At 43.9% G+C, this 22,391-nt stretch overlaps 1 protein-coding gene and 1 long non-coding RNA gene across 7 annotated transcripts; one reads left to right on the forward strand and one right to left on the reverse strand.

Annotated features, from left to right (window-relative positions):
- The first annotated feature begins 114 nt into the window (after positions 1 to 114).
- VARS2 (valyl-tRNA synthetase 2, mitochondrial) lies at positions 115 to 19,810 on the forward strand. Of its 5 annotated transcripts, XM_069073208.1 has the most exons (33): positions 176 to 303; positions 2,440 to 2,674; positions 2,760 to 2,841; positions 2,946 to 3,046; positions 4,601 to 4,722; positions 4,894 to 4,960; positions 5,059 to 5,156; positions 5,311 to 5,392; positions 5,573 to 5,692; positions 5,904 to 6,015; positions 6,744 to 6,832; positions 7,310 to 7,400; positions 7,819 to 7,946; positions 8,065 to 8,168; positions 8,358 to 8,439; positions 8,768 to 8,844; positions 9,004 to 9,073; positions 9,194 to 9,299; positions 9,480 to 9,550; positions 9,709 to 9,834; positions 10,031 to 10,135; positions 10,539 to 10,607; positions 10,749 to 10,827; positions 10,920 to 11,047; positions 11,154 to 11,306; positions 12,345 to 12,551; positions 13,456 to 13,567; positions 13,741 to 13,916; positions 14,107 to 14,235; positions 14,334 to 15,590; positions 18,962 to 19,068; positions 19,308 to 19,347; positions 19,569 to 19,810. In XM_069073208.1, exons 2-30 carry the CDS (start codon positions 2,474 to 2,476, stop codon positions 14,421 to 14,423), a joined length of 3,177 nt encoding a protein of 1,058 aa, XP_068929309.1. In that variant the 5' UTR covers positions 176 to 303; positions 2,440 to 2,473; the 3' UTR covers positions 14,424 to 15,590; positions 18,962 to 19,068; positions 19,308 to 19,347; positions 19,569 to 19,810. The 5 variants fall into 5 exon arrangements, with proteins under 5 accessions (XP_068929310.1, XP_068929311.1, XP_068929309.1 ...); XM_069073207.1 differs by having other exon boundaries at positions 18,962 to 19,347; XM_069073209.1 differs by having other exon boundaries at positions 115 to 303; positions 18,962 to 19,810.
- On the reverse strand, positions 12,968 to 19,748 carry LOC138149958 (uncharacterized). 2 transcript variants are annotated; one of them, XR_011165479.1, is made up of 4 exons: positions 19,692 to 19,748; positions 16,684 to 16,780; positions 13,348 to 13,588; positions 12,968 to 13,192 (listed from the first exon to the last, which is right to left on the reverse strand). It is a non-coding gene; the product is annotated as an uncharacterized lncRNA (long non-coding RNA). The 2 variants fall into 2 exon arrangements; XR_011165480.1 differs by lacking the exon at positions 19,692 to 19,748 and adding an exon at positions 18,947 to 19,074.
- Positions 19,811 to 22,391: the final 2,581 nt, after the last annotated feature.

Raw genomic sequence — 22,391 nt, forward strand, 5'->3', positions numbered from 1 at the left:
TTTCTTTGGAAAGTGGGCGAGGCTCCCGGAAGCGCATGCGCCTTTGCGGAGTTAGGGGGGGAGGGGAAGGGAGGGGAGGAGGAGTTGGCTCCTCTGGGTTGGCGCACGCGCGCCGCGTTCTTTGCTGGCTGCCTTCTTTTTCCGCTTGCGTTCGGGTTCCGACGACTTCCGCCTGGGACCCGGCGTGGAGTGGGCAGAACTGTCAGGTGGACTGGCCTGCTTGGGGGAGTCTCTTGGTACCCGGGTGTCCTGTGGACTTCTGGGGAAGTCAGGCCTGAGGCTGTACGGAGCCGGCAGAGAAGCGTGAGCGGAGGGTCCAGGGACCACTTAGGTGGCCTGGGGCAGGGTAGCCAGCTGCTGGCAGAGCGGGTGTGTGGGGCGGCATTTCGGGATCCGGTGCCGCGTAGTCTAGAGAGCCCGGGGTGCGGATCCTGATTTTGACGGTATTAGTGTGAGGGGATGCAAATTACTTCAAAGCCAGCGTTTGTGTGCCACTTCCAAGGATTACACAGCGCTTTGCGTGTATGAATCGATATTCTCTCCAAAACCCAGAGAGCCAAATGCATTATTATCCCCGTATCATAGTCTGGGGAAGCAGGCTTATACAGGTCAAGAGACTTACTCAGGGTCCGGTCTTAACTCCAGGCGCAGCACTCTGTCCACCCAGGCCACTTAGCCACGAGCTGCCTAGCTCCCTTAAATTCTTTGATTAGGTTTCTTCGTCGTTGATTCGAGATAATAAGGTCATGGATTTAGAGCTGGAAAGGACCTTAGAAGTTATCAAATTGACCCAACCTTACAATTACATTTTACAATTGAGGAACCAATGGTTTTTTTTTTTCTTCAGGATTCGAACCTAGGGTCAATGTGGTACAGTGGGAAGAAATTCTGGATTTGGACTTGGAGGGCCTGGGTTCGATTTCAAGTTTTGCTGCTTACTACTATATATGTGATCTTTATGATTAACTTAACCTCTTTGGAATGAAAATCCTAGAATTCAAGGTAGAAGGGGCCGTTTATTTTTAGATAGAGAGTTTAAGAAATGCTTACCATGTGCCAGGCAAAAATAAAAAAAAATGAAGCAGCCTTTGTTCTCAAGGAATTTACGTTCTAGCATGAGATATAACATAAGCATGTACAAAATAAATACAAGATAATCTATCCTCTGACTCCAAATCTCTTATGCCAGACTGCCTCCTATTGATAGCCTTAGTATTTGCTTTGGTGTATGTTGTGTTCAGAAGGACTAGCACCTCCAGTAAAGTCTTGCCCTTTTCAGGGCTGCTCATCTACCTTTAGTGTTCACCTTTCACCCAACTCTCACTTGTGACTCCAAGAAGCTGTAGCATTTGAAGTGGCCACACCTGGGTAAAACCTTCTGCCAAGATGCACTAAACCAGGTTGAGGGTAACTGAGAGAACTCAAACTTAAATGCTTCATGGGATTTCTATCCCAAGCATGTGAAAACTTCTCTGTTGGAATAGGCAAATGAAAACAATTTGTTCAGTGGGCATGAGGGCAGCTTAAACGAGCACTGTGGAGTGCTTGGATGCCAAGGTCATCCTCTGTATCCTGTGATGTCACTGTCTTCAAAAACAAAGGACTAACAATATTTACCAAAGTGGGCTAGTTAGGAGAATATAATAAAATTTGTATAAAATCTTTGAAAATCTTTAAGTGCTATGTAAATTCAGCTATGGGACAGCCTGGTAGAAAGGTGGTCATAGCCTCAGGGACACCTGGATTCAAATCCTTTTTGTGGCCTCATATGAAGGTTTCTCAGTTTTGTGAGTGAAATCACAAGTCACTCCTATTTCTATCCAAATTCCAGTGAATGAATTTGTTAGAACTGTACTGATAAGAGAAAGTGATTGAATTGGTAGAAGATACTTTTTGCCAATGAAATCAAGTCTAGTCCAGAATAAGTATGGAAATTAACAGTTTACAAAGCATGTAAAAACTTTAGTTCAACAAGTCCAAGAAAAGGTTCTTTGGAACTAGGAGAGATACAGGTACAATGAAGCAGGAACCCTGCGTCCAGGAACATAGTATATTCCCTATCCTTAATTCTCTATGCTGCCCTGTGAAGTTAGAAAGGATTGGTGTTTTTATCCCCATTTTACAGATGAAGAAACAGGCTTAGGAGTCATTCAGATGGCAGGAATTTTATTAAGCCCTCAAAAATGACTTGTTCGAGGTCACATGGCAAATCAGTGGGAAAACCAGGACCAGAACCTGAATCTTTAGGTCCAAGGCCTTTTTTTTTTCCCCACTGTTCAACACTTCAAAAAGTATGAGAGTCGTAGACCTGAGGAGAAACTATAAGGAAGGGCATAGTGAATAAAATAACTGGGATTAAAGAAATGAGTGACTTGTCACTGAGGAAATATAAGAAGGGGATTCTTGAGGCTTCCAGTGAATGTCCTTTCTCTCTTCCAGGAAGAGATCCTGGCCCCCTGCCCACCCAGCCTCAATGTCCCACTTGTCCTTGGCCCCTCTTTGGACCAGGCTTTGGGGACTGAAACCATCCCAGAGTATCCCCTGGCCCCACCCTTTCTCCACTCAACCTTATCCTCATGGACCCTCTGTCCTCCAAAGGAATCGTGAACAGAAACGGAAGCGGCTCCAAGAAAAGCAGGGGGTTTTGGAGGCAGAGACAGCAGGGAAGAACAAGGTAAGGAGGAAGGAGAGTCTGGGTGGGGTAGGGGATGCTTGAAGCATGGTAAGTTTCCCCAAATCTTAATAGATTTCTTTTTCAGCTACCAACAAGGCCTAGTAAAAATTGGACTGCTAAAGAGATAGTATTGTATGAAATCCCTACAGAACCTGGTGAAAAAAAAGGTAACAGATATGAAAACCTTTTCCTACACCTTCCTCCCAGTATTTAGGTTGTTTAGTAATGACATATTTGAACAAGTTCAAGGATAATGGAATTCTTTCTTCAGATGTCACAGGGCCCTTACCTCCTACATACAGTCCCCAGTATGTTGAGGCTGCCTGGTACTCTTGGTGGGTTCGAGAAGGGTTCTTCAAACCAGAATATCAGGTCAGTAACTAATGCCTGTGGCACTTGTATTGGACCCTGGGTAAACAAGATTCCTGTCCTCATAGTGCTTACAGTCTAAGATTGTAGGATAATCTATTTAGAGCTGGTAAAGACTATCTACTTCATCCCTTTTATAAATGGGAGATCCAGGTCTAGTATGGCAAAGGTCATACAAGTAGGAAGTTGCAGAGTTAGCATTCAAACCTAGGTCCTTTGGCTTCAGATCTAGTCCTATTTTTACTTTCCTGGGCCGCTTCTCCACTCAAGGCACAAGAAAGACAATACCCGGTGTTACACAGTAAGTACAATAGGGGACTACCAAACAAAATGCTGCATGAGATATGAGGGGGAGTCAGAGAAGACTTGGAGAAAACAGTGTTTGAGTTGGGCTTTAAAGGGTAGGTAAGAAGTCAGCGAGCTAAGAGGGGAAGGGAGGACACTCCTGGTAGTAGGGAGCAGTGGAAGCCAAAGCCCAGAGGAAAAAGAACATGGAACCTGTTTGGGGGTTAGAGAGCTGTCTGATTTGGTGGGAACACAGAAAGTAGATTATGACTGGAGAGGCATGTGGTGTTACATTGGAGAAGGCCTTTAATGCAAAAGGAAATTCAGTTTCAGATTTACTTGGAAGGCAACAAGGAGCCCCTGACCATATTTGTACATGACCAGAAGAGTAACATGACCAGATTAATACATGAGCTAGAAGGAACATCAGAGCCCCTTATTTTATAGCTGAAGAGATTGAATCCTAATTGATTTGACCAAGGTCACACAGGTAGGAAGCATCAGAAATAGAATTTGAACCCAGGTCTTAGGATCATAGATCTAGAATTGGATGGAACTTTAGAGATTAATCCAGTCTCTCATTTTATAGAGGTGTTGCCCCAGGTCACATGGTTAGTGAGGAGCAGAGTCAGGATCTGAACAATGTCTTATTTCCAGAGCTAATACCTCCTCTACTATGCCATTCTCTTTCCCAGGCCAGGTTAGTGTGGGGAGAGAGTAGAGGTGGGAAGATTTGGTAAGATACTATTGCAATAATCCCTGGGGGTGATAATGAAGGCCTATGGGAAGCTAGTGGTGGTGAGAATAGAGAGGAGGGGGATATATATATATATGAGAGATTTTGTGAAGGTGGAATGGATAGGATTTTCTCAGACATGGGAGGTCAGGGAGAGGGGAGAACTAGAGAGAGTTCCAAGGTTTTATGCTTGGGAGACAGGGTAGATGGTAATAATTTTGAGTCAGAAATAGGGGAGTCAGATGGAGGAGATGGTTTAGGGCAAAAAAAAAATAATCTGAGAAACGCAATGAAATCAGTAAGTTCTGAGCCTTGAGATCTGCAGCTCATGGCCAGCTGCTTTGAGGAATCTGAAAATTTCTGTGCCTTCAGGATCTCTCTCTTCTGCTCTCTGCTTATTATGAAAGCCTTCTTCTCTACAGCACCTTAGCACTAGAGACACCAGGGGGCTCTCTTGTCCTAGGGTAAATACCTTTCCTCCACCTTTCTTTTATTCAGAGCTCCTTTCTGACTGTGTCTTTTGCCTCCATTCCCAGTCCCAGCTGCCTCAGGCTACAGGGGAGACCTTCTCCATGTGTATCCCACCCCCCAATATCACTGGTTCCCTGCACCTTGGCCATGCTCTCACTGTGGCCATACAGGATGCTTTTGTGCGATGGTAAGAGGGAGAGGGGAGTGTATCTGGCTCCTGTAAGAAGGGGCTGGGCTAATGGGGAGATGAATCTCTGGGATAACAGGGTGGGGTTGGGCCATGCAAGTACTGAGGGGTCATGGGGATGTTGGGATGAAGTTAAGCAGATAAATGAGATTCTGGGTTATTCTATCACAGGCATCGGATGCGAGGGGACCAGGTACTGTGGGTCCCAGGTTCAGATCATGCTGGCATTGCTACTCAGGTATTTCTTGTACCCATTTCCCTCCATCGAGATAGAAGAGATTTCCCTTTTTGAAGCCATTTGACCTTCTCTCCATCTTTCCTCTTTCCCTACTCTAGGCTGTGGTGGAGAAGCAGCTATGGAAGGAGCAGGGAAAAAGGAGACATGAACTGAGCCGAGAAGATTTTCTAAAGGAAGTATGGAGGTGGAAGGAAGAGTGAGTATAGCTCCCTTGTCCCCAGCTCTTCTTTTCCCCATATTCCATTGTCTCCAGGGTCCTAAGCATCCTGCTTCCCCATCCTGACCCTCCCCAATTTTCTTCCTTGACAATTAAGCAGAGGGAGTCACTATACTTTTTTTCCTGGGAACAGAAAGGGTGTTGAGATTTATGAGCAGCTACAAGCCTTGGGGGCCTCTTTGGACTGGGATCGAGAATGTTTCACCATGGATGCTGTGAGTACTAGATGCTTTGGTCTCCAAAGGGGATGGTGGATTAGGTGATGAGAGAATGGACTTGAAAAGCCTGGCATACTTAGGTTCCTAGCAGGAATGACAGAACATGGTGGGATGAGAGCACAAGAGAGGGGAAGGAAAGCCAGGGACTACTGCATGTGAACATAGATGTTCTTTCAGCGTTCTTCAGTGGCAGTGACAGAGGCCTTTGTCCGTCTGTATGAGGCTGGGCTGTTATACCGGGACCGGCAGATTGTCAATTGGTCATGTGCTTTGAGGTCAGCCATCTCAGATATTGAAGTAAGTGTGAGGTTGGGGTGAGGAGGTTAGGGTATGGGTTCAGTTTTGTATACCTAATGCCAAGCTAGAAGGGAAAGGGTTGGACTTTGGGGCCTTTCAGATGGGATTAGATATGGGTTAGAGAGATGGTAGGTAAGAAAGGAGATAAACTAGGAGGACTCTGAGGCCACAAACACAGAATAATAACACCAGTCTTTCCTGATATGCCTAGGTAGAGGGGCGGCCCCTGCCTGGCCGAACAGACTTCTGCCCTCCAGGCTGTCCCTCTCCTGTCTCCTTTGGCCTCCTCATTTCTGTTGCCTTTCCAGTAGATGGGGATCCTGGTGAGTTCCATCTATCCTCTTCCCTGACTTATTGTGTCCTAGTTTTTCCTCTTCTTGTCTAGGGGTATCAGGTCAGACCCTTTGGAATCTCCCACTTTCCAGCATGGGGAAAGGGTAACCTGTTCTTCATCCCACAATTAAATTCCTCAAATTAATTAATCAGGAAGCTTTTATCTGGCTGCTAGTCTGTCTGGCTTTGGTCACTGAGGGGACGCATGAATGCCTTTTCCCTATTCTCAAGATGGGGAGACAAGCCTGACACCCATGAAACAGAATATTTTAATGTCAAACTCTCTGGTTTGGACTGTAAGTGCTTTAGGGGGCAAGAAGAGCAGTAAGTCAGTGTGAGCTAGAGCATTCATGGTCAGTACATTGGAGGAGGGACTTGCCTGGGCTCCAAGGGATGGGTCAGATTTGTGGTGAGGACAGTGAACACCTATAGAATATCCTGCCTCTTCCATTTCACCTGCTGGGCATTTCACAGTTGATTTTGACTCTGAGACCCAATCCCAGTCTCCCCCCTGCTTCATCCACTCAAACTATTGGGGATTTCTGAATACCTGGGCATTCAGATGACTAGAAAACCCCATCTCCTGGAGTTGCTGATCCCTGTTTTACATAGTTACTTTTGAGGAAGCTGTTATTTAGGATGGGTGCCCTTCCCCAATTCTTCCAAGTTCTTCTGGAAAATGGGAAATTGATTCAGGTTTGGTTGTTTGTTTCCCTAGAAACAGAGATTGTAGTGGGGACCACACGGCCGGAGACTTTACCTGGAGATGTAGCTGTGGCTGTTCATCCTGATGACCCCCGATACATAGTAATAAACGACTGTCTCTACCCATCTGACCTCCTCACTCTCCCAGTCTACTCTTGAATCCCTCTAAGATTCTAGTTACTTTTCCCTTGGCTCCATTTCCTTGTCTCAAGACCACCTTTTATTTTCTTATTGGTATTGACCCATTTTTTAGAATTGTAAAATTATATAGTCCCCTAGGGGGGAATAAGAGATCATATGATTGAACTTCTCTTTTCAAAAAATGAATCTGAAGTCTAAGAAGGTGAAATTATTTGACTGAGGTCATACAGCTAGGTATGAGGACAAGATTGATACTAGGATCCTGATCTTTTGGTTCTGTCTCTTAACTCTATTCCCTCCAATTGTTCTCTTTCTCCCCCTTATCCCAAATGTCCTCATTCTCCCTTCCTTCCGACAAATGTGTCTACACCTGATCCACAGAAAGCACTGGACAAACTCTTGTTGAATGAGTGACTGATACTTTCTTCCCCTCACCAGCACCTTCATGGATGCCAGCTCCGTCATCCGCTGAGTGGAAAGCTCCTTCCCCTCATCACTGACCCTGCAGTCCAACCTGACCTGGGCACAGGTTTGTGGAGACTAGGAGAGAGGTAGAAAACTAGGGGAAGACTAGGGAAGGGGAAGAGAGTGAGGAAATTCACAGGGAAGTCTGGGAGGATAACAAGGAATAGTAGTATTTACCCCTTACATTTGTATAATTATAGTTTGCATAAACATTACCTAGAGATAACCATGGTCCCCTTGTGAGATAGTTCAGATGGATACCCATTTTCCAAATGAAGAAGTAGGCTTGTGGTTGTTAAATACCACAGCCATATGGCTGGTAAGTGGCAGAGCCAGGATCTGAACTCATGTCTTCTGACTTGAAGTTTGTGCTTCTCCCTACACAGAGATATGGAGAGGGGAGGGTAGATTTGTGGAACTGGAGATGGGGCTCAGGGAGGGAAAATAGAGGGTCTGATTGTCTCCTCAGTACTGTTCCTTAGGTGCAGTGAAGGTGACCCCTGCTCACAGCCTTGTTGATGCTGAGATTGGGACACGACACAGGCTGGTCCCTGTGAGTGTCATTGGAGAGGATGGGACCATGGTCGCTCCCTGTGGGGATTGGCTGCAGGTAGTACCACACCTTTAATTTCCTGCCTTGGTTTCTGGATCCTAGTGTGTCCTTTCCCACCTTATAGCCCCCAAATCCCATAGATTCCTCTGTTTCTACAAAAAACTTTTCCTTACAGGGTCTTCACCGATTTGTGGCCCGTGAAAAGATTTTATCTGCGCTTAAGGAACAAGGGCATTTTCGTGGCATTCAGGACCATCCTATGGTACTCCCTCTCTGTAGGTAATTTTCTTCCTCCATGACCCATACCTCTAAAAGGTAATGGGGGTGGGAGTAGAGTGGAAAGGACTAAACTTTTACTAAAGTGAAAGGAAGGTAGAGTCATACCACTCTTAAGGAAGAGGAGGGTATAGGATATGGGGAGAATGGGAATGAAAGAAAATGAATGAGGCCTCACTCTTCCCTGTGTAGCCGTTCTGGAGATGTGGTGGAATATCTTCTCAAAAACCAGTGGTTCATGCGATGCCAGAAAATGGGGGAACAAGCTTCCCAGGTGAGGCCCGAGTAGGGACACCATATAAAGGAGATGGGGCCTTTCGGGACTGGGAATGAAGGGGCCTGGGAGTCCCCCTTCCTGAAAGTCCTCTAGTTTATGGTAGATGGGTGAGGGGCTATCTCGTATGGAGGTATGAAGATGGATATGATGACCTGGGCAGGGCCCAGGAAGGTCAGGTTTATACAGTTATGTCCTTTATGACTCTCACTCTGACTAGGATCCTAGTAGAGGACACCTGAGCCTTGGAATTATCTTATTTAAGACTAGTTTACCCAGTGGGACACAAGAATAGGGGCCATTGCCTGAGGTCTCCCTTTCTTTGTAGGCTGTGGAATCAGGGGCCCTGTCTCTGAACCCTCCCTTCCATCAGAAGAAATGGCAACATTGGTTTTCTAACATCAGGCAAGTAGGAGCACTGGTGAGATTAAGGGAGAGAGAGAGAGAGAAAGAGAGAGAGGGAGGGGGGGAGGGAGCGAAAGAAGAAGGGAGAGAGAGAGATCTAATTATATTATAAAATAATTTTTTTTTTTTTTGTGGTGGTGGTGGGGGTCTTATCCACAGTGATTGGTGTGTTTCCCGGCAGCTGTGGTGGGGACATCAGATCCCAGCCTATAGAGTTGTTGGAAAGGAGGTAAAGGGGACAGAGTGGTTTGGTTACTTCAGGGTAATGGAGAGGGTAGGAAATGGAAATTATTCTTTCAAATTGCCTTGTAAGTCTTGCCACCATCCATTCCAAGTTGCTTTTTTATAGGGAGACAGTGAGGAATGTTGGGTAGTAGGTCGATCAGAGGCTGAGGCCAGAAAGGCAGCTGTAGAACTCATAGGGAGATCAGAGAAGGAGCTAACTTTGGAGAGGGGTAAGTAATTGGGCTGGGTCTGGAGGCTTATTCCTGAGTGCCTGAGGAGAGTGGATGCTGGGTTAGGGAAGACAGGGGAGGATGATTGGGAACTGTGGGGGAAAATGCAAATGGGAGTAAAAGACTAAAGTCCTCATAAAACTAGATCCCAACTGTTCCTGTTCTCACTCCATCCCTCAGACCCTGATGTTTTAGATACCTGGTTCTCCTCTGCACTTTTTCCTTTCTCTGCTCTGGGCTGGCCCCAAAAGGTGAGATGGGTTAAGGAGATGTAAAATTGATGACACTAGGGAAATGTGTCATGAGACAGGATGCATGGAGGATGGGGACCAGGAGCAGAGATCTGGGGGCTTGGAGGAGAGTGATGGGGCTGGTTAATTAGTCCTTGGTTCTATCTCTTGTGTTTCAGACTGCAGACTTGGCTCAGTTCTATCCCTTGTCCTTGTTGGAGACAGGCAGTGACCTTCTGATGTTCTGGGTGGGCCGAATGGTCATGCTAGGGACCCAGCTCACTGGGCAACTTCCATTTCCTCAGGTAACCTCTCCTCCAGGTCCCTGTCATCCTTTCCACAGCTGCCCAGCTGAAGAGAGGTGGTGTTTCCATACTTCTCCCATGGGTCTGTTCACTATCCCTGAAATCTAAGGAAAGGGGATTCCAAAGCATCCACTTCCCAGACCTCTGTCCCTGTGCCCAGTTAATGTCTTCCATCTCCCTCACTTCTCCTGTCTAGGTGCTTCTTCACTCCATGGTTCGGGATGGGCAAGGCCGAAAGATGAGCAAATCTCTGGGGAATGTGATCGATCCCAGGGATGTTATCAGAGGGGCAGAGCTACAGGTGGGGAAATGAGTTGGAGGGGCAGAGATGGGTTTTGAATAAGAGTGGAGGGACTTGTGGTACAGAATTGGGGCTAGAAAAAAAGATTCTGTGGAGCAGATGTTCAGAGCCCAAAGATCAGTGCCTCTATGAAGATTTTCTGGAGCCACTTGGCACCCTGGCCCATTGTGGGGCTGTGAGCTTCCTGCCCTACAATAAGGCATTTCCCCAAAGCTGGGCCCAGGCTTCACTCAACAATACCACCCAGGTCTACATGGAGCTGCAGGTGAAAGGAAAGGAAAGAGTTTGAGAGATGTGGCAGTTGGGTGAATAAGGATAGAAGGAAAGAGATGCAGGGGCTGGCTGGATTAAACAGAAAGAAAAGATAGAGGTTAGAGAGAGGCCATGTATATTATCTCTTTAGATGCTACAGGAGAAACTGAAAGAGGGAAACTTGGATCCGAGGGAGCTACAGATTGCTGCTGCTGGACAGGTAGAGACCCAGGTGTTTGCTGCTCACCCTTCCTCAAGCTATCTTGAGGTGCCACTGCTCTTAGAAACACAGGCATCTTGAACCTCTTCTTTGCCTGCCAGCCCTTAGCCACCTTTTCTCTTTTCTTTTCTCTGTGTCCAGAGGAAGGATTTCCCTCAAGGAATTCCTGAGTGTGGTACAGATGCCCTGAGGTTCATACTCTGCTCTCATGGAACACAAGGTAAGACCAGCGTAGGCAGGTTGGGGATAGATTCTGGAGACAGAGGAGAGAGACTGATGAAGCCAACTCTCCAAACCCTCTGTACCATACAGGGGAGGACATAAACCTGTCTGTCTCTGAGGTCCTGAACTCCCGCCATTTCTGCAACAAGATCTGGAATGCCATGCGGTTCATCCTTAATGCCTTAGGAGACAGATTTATACCCCATCCCACTGAAGAAGTGAGTGTTGGTTGTATTGGGGGAAGAGAAAAGGGAGTCATAGTGGACAGTGGCAGGATCACTAGTCTGGTTGTGTAAGTTGTTGGGCCCTTCTTTTGTCCCATAGTTGTCTTCCTTATCTGCCATGGATACTTGGATCCTCAGCTGCCTGGCCCTCACTGTAGGGGAATGTGAGCGAGGCTTCCTGGCACAAGAGCTCTCTCTCATCACCCATGCTTTGCACCACTTTTGGCTCCATAAACTCTGTGATGTCTACTTGGTGAGCCCAGGGGGCAGGAGGCACAGGTGCAGGGTGGCATTTTCTTCTATACTTGTCATATTCTTAAGTTCACCTCACTTCGAATCTCATGGTTTTCCATGGTGGGACCCTCTTGGTACATTGTACGTTGATGAGAGGGGGAAAACACCAACTAGTGTTTGTTTCTTTTCCCCTTTGGATTGGTTCTTGGGAGCCTACATAGGAAATTCTTCTCCTTTCATCTCCTTTTCTGCCCCCCCTGCCAATTGCCTTGGTGGGGAGAGAAAAGATGAGCAAACAGATGGATTTCTGAAAAATCGAGCAGAAGAGCAGGAGAAAGATGTGAACCTGATCATCTTTATGAGGATTCTTCCTGGGGACAGTGAGAGAACTGGGAAGTCAAGCTAGCGTGCTCAGGGGCCCAGTGTGAGCCTTTCGAACAATTAATATGTAACTATATGCACTCCCTGATGTTAACTGGTTCTGCAAAAACATCATTTCAGGCAAAAATGGCATGGGGGAGTTGTGTGGTTAGTCCACAAAGGGAAATATCCTAAATACGTTTTCATGACACGTGTGACCTTGTGACTTACTTTTTCTGGGCCTCAGCTAGACTAGGTGATCTCTAAGGTAGGTCCCAGCTCTAAACTCTGTGACCCTGTGCTTATTATTGTCCAATTTGTAACAAGCAATCAATGAGGTTTTGAGAACTTATGGTTGAGATTGGTTATATTGTATACATGATATTTCTGGAGTAGGTTATAATTTGCTGGAGCTAAGGGGAATGAGTCAGCAAAGTACTCAACAGCAGAGTATTTTAAGTCATACAGTGACTCTTCCCTGACCTAAGATCCCAGGGAATGGCCTTAGAACTATCTTGAGACTGTCACCCATTGGGGAGGGAGGGGAAGGGAACTGGGACCATTGTTTTGGGGTCCCCTTTTCTTTCCCAAGCTATAGAATTGGGGTGAAGGATAGTGAGGAATAACTGGGGCACCTAGCCAGAGGAAGGAAGTGACCCGGGGTCCTCTGTAGCTGACATTTGTCCTTAATTTCCAGGAGTCAGTGAAACCTGTGTTGTCAAGGTCACCCCAAGCCCCTGGACCACTGCAGACACTATACTCCTGTGCAGATGTTGGGCTTCGTCTCCTTGCCCCGCTCATGCCCTTCCTGGCTGAAGAGCTTTGGCAGCGATTGCCTAACCAACCAGATTGTACCCCAGCTCGAAGCATTTGTGTTGCCCCCTACCCCAGTGCCCAAAATCTGGTGAGCCACATTCACTTCATTGTGGTATAGCCAAGGTACCTAAGTTCTGAGCCCCACTTTTCCACTAACATATTGTGTATAAAATGATGAGGATTGACTAAATAACTTTTAAGATCCCCTCTATCCCTAACATTCTATAAGTTAACTTCCTTGGCCTCAGTTTTCTTATCTGTCAAATGACAAGATTGGACTAGATGCAAGAAAGGAGGTTCCTTTCAGATCCACAGTGTCAGTGGTTCTGTGTATTAGGGAGGGTCTGACTAGTAGTGGGGGTTGTTGGGGGATAAAAGATCTTCTGGAAATGTTGGTAATATCATATCATACACATTTAGAGCATCCTCTCAAGTCTAGCTTATTGCTATTGTAGGGTAATAGCAGCCTTTTAAAGTTTTGAGGAAATGTTTTATTATCAGATGGTCTTTGTTATTGTGGAGGCTTCCAGAGTTGAATCTATGAGCACCTCATTTGCTGCTGTAGGGTCATCTTCTGGCCAAGGTCACTGGATTACAGTACAGTAGGGCCCCAGGGATCCCTTAAAGAACTTAAGGATGGTCACACATGGTTGACCCAGTTTAGGATTCTGTCTGACAGCCTAACAAAGTGTGGTTGGCCAAAGAGCAGGTTGTTCTCTGTAGTATCTGCTGCAAAATTTAGGGAAACCTTTTTTAGTTTTTCTCAGTCACTGGTTACAGATCTATCAATATTTCATTTAATTTCTTGAACCTGGTTTAAATCTTTTCTGTGTAATGGGGTATGAGTTCTAGGTTAGAGAGATGACCAGGTGAGACATAGTTACCTGGCCTCGTAAGTAGACAGTAGAGGGATGGGGAGACAAGTTCATTCTTTAGTAGGCTCTCCCTGGAGCTCACAGACATGTGGTCTGTTATTGGTCCAACTCCCACAGGAGCATTGGTGTCAGCCAGAACTGGAACAGCGATTTTCTCAGGTTCAAGAGGCTGTGAAAACACTAAGGGGGCTCCGAGCCATGTACCAGCTCAGCAAGGCCCGGCCCCGAGGTGAGAATTGTCCCTGGATACCTAGGGGAGAAGGGGTTGGTGTGTGAGAGATGAGAACTAGAGATCTAGTCACACATACATTGCTGAAGGGTATAGAGGCTATGATAAGGGGAGGGACCAGATGCCTAATGTTACTGCTTTTGAGTCTCCTCTTTTCCCATAATTTTTTCCAGTGTTGTTGCAATGTTCAGAGCCCAAAGAGCAGTGCCTCTATGAAGATTTCCTGGAGCCACTTGGCACCCTGGCCCATTGTGGGGCTGTGAGCTTCCTGCCCTACAATAAGGCATCTCCCCAAGGCTGGGCCCAGGCTTCACTCAACAATACCACCCAGGTCTACATGGAGCTGCAGGTGAGGGTGGGAAAGGGAAGGAAAGAGTTTGAGAGATGTGGCAATTGGGTGAGTAAGGAATTAGAAGGAAAGAGATGCAGGGGCTGGCTGGATTAAACAGAAAGAAAAGAAGAATGGAAGATATTATGGGTGGGAAAAAGAGGACATACTGGTACAGTGGGTGAGACAGCTAACCCTGTCCTCTTCCCAGGGTCTGGTGGACCCTCACCTCCATCTTCCTGTCCTGCTTACCAGAAGACAGAAACTCCAGAGACAACTTGATAGCCTTACAGCCCAGACTTCAGTTGAGGGGAGTGAAATGATGCAGAGAGAACGTAAGGTGAGTTCTCAGAAGAGTGGGGCAAGATACCCGTGGTCCTTGGAGGAAGGTGGGCAGGGAGGCCAGGTATCTAGATGATCACCTTTTATCTCCCCAAGGTCTCTTCCCTCCTTGTGGAGCTGTCAAAGTTGGACCAGGCAACCTCTCATCTCCAGCAGCTGATGGATTTAGCTCCTACAAAGCCATGAATTCCTCCTGTGTGTCCCTTCTCTCTACCAGACCTGTCTCTGGGTATTTCTGGGTTAGGGTGACCAAGTCCTGGGAGAATCCTATGGGACATTCATAATTGTTACAGCCTCCCTCAGCACCCTGCCTTTTTTGTATTCTCAGGAGTAAGATAATTTAAAATACTTTTTTAAGCCAAAGCATTTGGTGCCTTTTTTGTTCTTTCCAAGTGGTGTCTTCTTTGCTCTCCAGTTCCTTTGAAAGAGTTCTACATAGTCTTGGGACTGCTTCTGGGGATTGGGGGTAAGATTTGGAGCCCATAGACCAGGGGGTGAGAGGCTGAGATTTAGTCCTTCAGGCTCCCTCTTCTCTTATAAGGCCTGAGGGCTTGACCATGTGTTGGCTTCTCCAGGCCATTTCACCGATGTGCCACCTTGTGGCAGATCTGGTGATACTCAGCTCTTCCTTCAGACAACTTCCTAGTAAAAGAGGGGAGAGATTTTTCTAGATCTAGGGACTACAGTGGGGACCATATTAAGGAACACTTAGCTCCAGGAGGGGGTTGAAGAGTCTGGAGGATTAACTGCCTCCCTCTCCCCCCACCACATTGGTAGGTTGGTGGTTAGAGTATGTCTGTCCTGAGATGTCATACATATTTAAAGCCACAAAAATTACCCCCTCAAGGGAGGAAGGGAAAGAATCTGGAATCCAAAGTTTTGAAATCAAATGTTTAAAAATATATACACATATTATTATTATTTTACATATAACTGGGAAATGAGGTACAGGCACTGGGGTATAGAGATCCACCATGCCCTACTGGAAAGTCGAAGGGGGGGATGGGGAAAGATATGGGAGAGAGCAGATTGGGGGAGGGGATATTCAGTGGGATCCCTGTTTTGGGGTGGTGGGTAGGGGAAAATGGGGAGAAAATTTGTAACTCAAAATCTTGTGGAAATGAATGATGTAAACTAAAAATAAAAAAAGAGAGGAAAAAAAATTACCCCCTCGATACCAATTTAGTATTTTCCTGCTCCCAGTCAGTCAACAAGCATTTATTAAGCTCTAATTCTCTGCTAGACCCTGTGCTAAAAGCAGGAGAGATGCAAAGAAAGGCAAAGCATAGTCCCTCACCTTCTAACGAAGGAGGCAAATAACTATGAACACCCAAGATAATGTGTAAACAGGAGGTAAGTGAAAGAAATGTTTGGGGGGCAGGGGTGGGATGAACTGGCGTCTTGAAAAAGATGGGGTTTGAGCTGCATTTTGAAAAATGAAAACCAGAAGAAAAATTTTAAGTTATCAGGACCTACTACACACAGTTATATGTTGAGCAGCCTGAGAAGAATAGGTAAGTTACTTTGAAAAAGACAAACTATATAATATAAAATAATAGAAACTAACAAAATATATTAGGACTATATTTGTTGCATGAAAGGAATATGGCTAAGTGCTTTCTTAATTTTTGAGAATGATTTGTGTAGCATTAGCACTAATTCTTTTTTAAGAGTTTGATAAAATTCTCCTTTGAATCCCATCATGAGCAGACTATTTGTCCCTTCTTTTGTTCCTTTTTAGCCAAATCTATTTCTTTTTCTGGAATGATATTAATTAAGACTAGACAGGAGAATCAGAAACAATGGAACTCAATAACCCAATGTTCGATAAACCAGAAAACATAAATTACTCAGGAAAGAACTTCCTTTTTGAAAAAAACTGCTGGGAAAACTAGAAAGTAGTTTGGCAGAAATTAGTCTTAAACTTAAACTTTAAGGTTTATACTATATTCCACAGCACATTCTAAATGTGACCTTAATATTAAAGATCCGTCTGTAAACAATAGGATAAAAAACATCTTAGATCTAATAGCTATTGGTAGAAAACATATTCTTAATCAAACAAAGGACAGAAGTTTTTACAATAGGTAACTGTTTAAAAACTTCTGCATAAACAAAATTAACACGTAGGTCAAGGGAAGTGGTTTAATGGGGGAAAAAGCCTTAGTATCAAATTATATTTTTGAGGAGATAATGAGTTCTTTTTTGGATGGATTGAGTTTGAATTGTCAATAGGATAGCCAATTAAAGACATCCAAAAGTCAGTCAATGATGTGGGCCTGGAGTTTAGGAGAAAGTTTAGGGCTGGGTATATAGAGCTGGGAATGAATCATTGGCATAGAGATGATAGCTGACTCATGGGAACTGACCACCCCCCACCACTCCAGGGGGAATGAGTAGAGGGGGATAAAGAGGGCCCTGAACAGTCTCCCTGTGGGATACTCACAGATAGTGGCTGTGGCCTGGATGAAGATACAGCAATGTAGACCAAAAGAGCAGTCAGTGAGGAGAGAAGAACCAGGAGAGAGTGGTGTCACAAAAGCCTAGGGAGAAAAAGGGTGATCCCTGTCAAAGGCTTCAGAGAGATCAAGGAATGTCAGGATTGAGAAAAAACCATTAGATTTAACCATTAAAACAACTTTTTTTTGGGGGGGAGGTGCAACTTTGGAGAAAGCATTTTCTATTGAATTTTGAGGTTGGAAGTCAGATTGCAGAGGATCTAGAGGAGAGTGGAAAGGAAATGGAATCAGCTAATAGTTTTCTCAAGGAGGTTAGCTGAGGAGAGAAGAAATGCAAGACAGTGGCTAGCAGGGATGGGTGGATCAAGTCAGAGTTTTATGAGGTTGGAGGAGACTGGTGTGTTGGTAGGAAGCAGAGAAAGAGCCAATTTCTCTTTAATAGAGAATGAAAATAATAGTGGGGGCATTCTGCTGGAGAACATAGAAGGTGATGGAGTCATGGGGTCTGCATCAGCAAAGAACAGGGCCACTTTTTCTTGTGAGAGGGATAAAGGAGGAGATTGTGGAAGATGTTTTAAGTAATTTGCAAAAGGGAGAAAAGGGGACTCTAGGTGAATGACCCCAGTTTTTTTTTTTAAGTGAAGTAGAAGTTCAGGTCCTCAGCTGACAGGGTGTGTGGAGGAGGTAGGAAGTGTCCCAGGAGAAGCTTAGGGGAGAAATCAAAAGGTTTGGAAAAGTCACTGTGGTGAATGGAATGGTGAACTGATTAGTAACAGGGATAGGGGTCATAAGGCATAGGGAAAGATGGAACAATAAAATATTGTGATCAGATAAAGGAATTTAGAGTTCATGAACTTGGAACACTTGTGAATGAAATTATGACCATCTATAGGTAGCTGAGGTGGGGTGAAGTAGTAGGTCATGGTAATTGAGTAGCTAGAAGAAATGGGAAGTTAGGGTATTTGAGGTAGGATTGATATATAGACTTAAGTCTCCTAGTATGAGGGCAGATGTTGGGGGCAGGGTTTGGTGTGGGGGGAAAAGTAGAGAGAAAGCTCATGAGCCAGATACTGAACACATTGGAGGATGGTCAGAGATGTTCTGCCATTGGGATTTGTATTGGGTGATAAATTTGAAAAGCATGGACTCCAAAAGAGAAGAGATTGCTTAGGACAAATTGATGGTGGTAAAGAGAGAGTCTGAAAGTGGCCATGGAGTGTAGGGAGTCGTCTGACTTCCCATTCATAACAATTCGGGGGTGAGGAAGCACAAACACAAAGGGTGACCAGGAATGCCTTGTCATTTGGAACAAACTAGGACTCGGTGACAGAAGATGGAAGAAGTGAGAAAGGAAAAAGTTTAAGGTAAAAGAAGTTATTTATGGAGCAGACATCTCAGAGAGCATAGTTGAAGGAGTAGGTAATTTGGAGTGGGACATTGCAAGTGTGGGGTTAAGGAGGATGGACAGCTGGATATGGAACGGGGTTTGAACATCAGCATGAAACGGTCCAGAATCACTGATAGGAAGAGTGTGAAGGGGTGGGAGTATTCACCGAGGCATGAATCCAGGCAGTGCACTGACAATTGGAGAGAGGTCTGTTGGGGGAGGCAACGATAACAGCTCAGTGTGATGACTGAATGCTTTTCCAGCATTGAGGAGGCCAGGTGTTCAAGTACAAAAGAAAAGCTGAGATTAAAGAACCACATGCTGCTCTCACACCTTTTGCAGTACAAGGATCATAGGCTATAGAGGATGTTGGTTCCTGATGGGAGCTTTGGGAGGTGGCAGAGCTGAAGAAGAGCAGGTGAAGGTGATGGACAAAGGCTCCCCTACTGCCTGTAGTAAAACCCATGGGCACAAACATGGAGATCTACATGCCTAAATGTCCACCAACATCCAGAGCATACTATTTACATTGAGGCAGCTTGCTGTAGGGATACAGATTTGGACTTGGGAATCAGAAAGACCTCATTTCAAATCTTGTGTCAGACTTGTACTGTGTCACCCAGGGCAAGTCACTTAATCTCTATAGGCTTCGGTTGCCTTGTCTGTAAAATGAGGGCCAGTAACATCTACCTCATAGGAGTGTTGTGAGGATCAAATGAGATTATATGTGTAAAAGCACTCTGAAAGCCTTAAATCACTATATACATGTTAGTGGTGATTATTTATGCAACAAACAATGCTGCCCCACTCTCCCGTCCCCATTCTTTTGGAATGTCACCTCTCTGGAATGTCACCTCACTTACCTGTTCTCCTCTTAGGTTGTGCCTTTTCCATGAACCTTCAGAAGCTAGGATATTGGAGGGAATTCTCATTTCAAAGAATCCTGCTGTCACTTGCACTATGGAAAATATGGCCCAGGAACTAGGTATTTAGTCCTTCAGACCCTGGCTCATCCTTCCAACATTGCAGTTATTCTCTGGAATTCTGTCATCCATCCCCCGTATGATAAAATAGAAGAAATACAATACTCAAGACTCAGGAGAAAGCCAATAATTAACTATGTGACCTTTGGCAAGTCACTCTATGTATCTCATTTTCATAGGAATGTAGGATTTATATTTGGAAAAGTCCAGTCCAGTCCAAACTTTTCATTTTACAAATTAGGAAACTGAGGACCAGTAATTTGTTCAAGATCACACAAGTGGTAAGTAATGGCTCCTGGGATTTGAACCCAGGCTTTCTCACATTCAGGACTCTTTTTTTTTTTTTTTTAACAATGCTGCTTTCTCCAGGAATCAAAATGTTTAATTTTTAAAGAGAGTTGACTCTCCAGAAAGTGAATTGAACTCCTTAAAAATGGCAGAATTGAATTAGATATGCTCTAAGGTTCTTTTCATCTCTAACAATCTGAAACCACTGTTTCAGGGATTCTGGCATTAAGCTTTGTGCCCTTGGCCTCTTATCTTTGGCATGAGGCTTACTGGGGAGGAGCAGAAGAAGGAGTACCCTAGGACAGAACAGAAAAGGAGAATGTTACCCAACTCCTACCTTCACCTCCAGCCTGCTCTTGTACATTCTACTTTGCCCCAGGTCTGAGGTTGTACTAAAACTTGAACCAGGATGAAAAATGATGAAACAGTATATGCAAATAAAACCAAGAATAATGATATGGCATATGATTGTAATCATTTCAATCTGACCTATTTAAATAAATTACTGATTGCCCCAAATGGAGAACAAATGAAAAAACATATTAACACTGGTTATAACAATTTCTTTGAGATATCAGAAATACCAGGAGACCACAAGAACCTAGAAATTGCTTTTGCTAGCAAACACTCAATCTCCTTCCCAATGAAGAGATATTGCATCCCAGAGCAATGTTAATTCAGAATATAAACTCATTTGTAAAATTATATGGAGGGTGGTGGAAATTTGTGATCAAGAGGAGTAGTAAAAGGGACAACAAATTAAAGCTTGGTGAGAGCCATCTAAGCAAAGTCATCTGGAGTGTGTTTAAAGGTAAAGAATGATAAATGAAAAATGGGGAGAAAGTCTAAAGATTTTTCCAACAAACTTTTCACTGTGGGAAAAAAAAATAGGAAAGCTAGTTGTGCCAGAAGAGGAGGCCTACTCAAGGTCTGCTTGGGGGCATTGAGAGATCCATTCTCGAGGTATATGAAAGAAAAGAAAAAGATCCTGGACCTTGTTAGTTAAAAAGAAGGTGAAAAGAGAGAACATCACTAACTGACCTATCAACCTCTTCTTTCTCATCTATATAAATTATTTTTTCTGAGAATAATTACAAATGTCTCAAGGGTGTTATTGATGTAGATGCTAGGAGACAACAGGTACCAAAAGAGAATCAACCAAGAAAACTATATATACCAACCATAATAATATAAGCAGAAAACTCAGATTAATAGTTGACTGTCTTCTTGAGAACAGATTTTCTCTACAAAGAAGAAGGGGATGAGAGGTATGGAATGATGGCAGGTGACACAGATGTGATGAGTTTTACTTTACTTTGTTGGGGGAATGGGGTATTTTGGGAATTAATTTTTAGTACCAAAAATTAGGCAGTTTTTTTTTTTTAAAGCAAACAGGAAGGTTTTTAAAAAAAAATTGGGACAAAATGGTCAAGTAATTAAGCAAATGATATAGAGAATGCAAGATCCCATTGTGCTTATTTGTTGGAAAAAAAAAAGCATTTTATTGGGTAGAGCAAAGCACTGCCTTAAAAACTCCTGCTCAAACTAGATGTCTCTCATGCAAATGTCAAAAGTACACGAAAGATGTAACAGCAATGACCTTGTTTAATGGCTCTCTGATTATTAATATTAACTGAAGTATAAAACAGGGTGAGATAGACTTGTCAAACTGTCCAGTCAGATAGCTGGATCATGAGATCATAGGTTTAAAACTGGAAGGAACCTTAGAAGTCATCTTGTTCTGCCTCTTCATTTTTTAGAGGAAGAAAACAAAGCCCAAAGAGGTTGTTACCTTTCCTGGGTCACACGGGTAGCAAATAGCAGAGCAGGAATTTGAACTTTGGTCCTATTGATGCCCCACCAAGTACTGCCTGTCCTCCAAATACTCCTTCCTTCCTGTAGATAACATTGTTCTAATTTTATCAAGCTCCATTCTTAAATGAGATGCTTATAATAATATATATTATTTATATATTATATATAATTATATATTATATTATATAATACATAATCACATAAAAATTATTTTAGCTTCTAAATTTTCTTCTTCCACCTCTCTACCCAGTGAAAGGGCAAGAAAAACAAAGCTCATTACACATATGTGTATTCATGCAAATCAGATTCCCAAATTAGCCTCCCTCCTCCTTCCTCTCAAAAAAAAAAATTAAAAGAAAAAAAGGAAGGAAAAGAAAATATGCTTCACTCTGAATCCATCAGCTCTCCGTCTGGAGGTGGATATAAATTAATGTTTCATTATGGGTCTTCTGGAATTGTGGTTGGTCATGGTGTTGATGGGAGTTCCTAAGTCTTTCAAAGCTGATTATCTTTACAATATTATTGTTGTGCAAAATGTTCTCTTTCTGCTCACTTCGCTATGCATCTGTTAATCTGAGTCTTCTCTGGTTTTTCTGAAGCCATCCTCTCATCATGTCTTACAACATAGTATTCTGTCACCTTCCTAGAACATAATTTGTTAAGAAATGACCCAGTTCTTTACCACCACACAAAAAAATAATAATATAAATATTTTTATACATATGGATTTCTTTTTCTTTGATCTCATTAGGTTATAACTCAACCTAGTAATGGTATCTCTAGGTGAAAGGGTATGCACAGTTTAATATCTTTTTTGGGCATGGTTCCAAATTGCTTTCCAGAATGGTTGGACCAATTCATAACTCAACCAACTATGCATTAAAGTACCTGTTTCCTTCCCCATCCCCCAACATCGTCACTTTTGTTTTTTTGTCAGCTTAACCATTCTGATGGGTATGAGGTGGTATCTTAGAGTTGTTCATGTACATTTCTCTCATTAGTTAGACCTTTTTTCATATGGCTATTGACAGCTTCTGAAAGCTGACTATTCCTTTGACCATTGATCAATTAGGAAATGGTTCTTTTTCTTATAAATTTGACTCAATTCCTTATATATTTTAGAAATTAGACCTTTATCAGAGAAACTTGATGTGAATTCCTGCTTCCCTTCTCATTTTAGTTGCATTGGTTTTAAATGACACATAAATCACTCTTAAGATTT

The sequence above is a fragment of the Petaurus breviceps genome, unplaced genomic scaffold, assembly GCF_028583685.1.
Source record: "Petaurus breviceps papuanus isolate PSGF00001 unplaced genomic scaffold, PetGlider_PUasm1.0 90865, whole genome shotgun sequence".
NCBI lineage: Eukaryota > Metazoa > Chordata > Mammalia > Diprotodontia > Petauridae > Petaurus > Petaurus breviceps.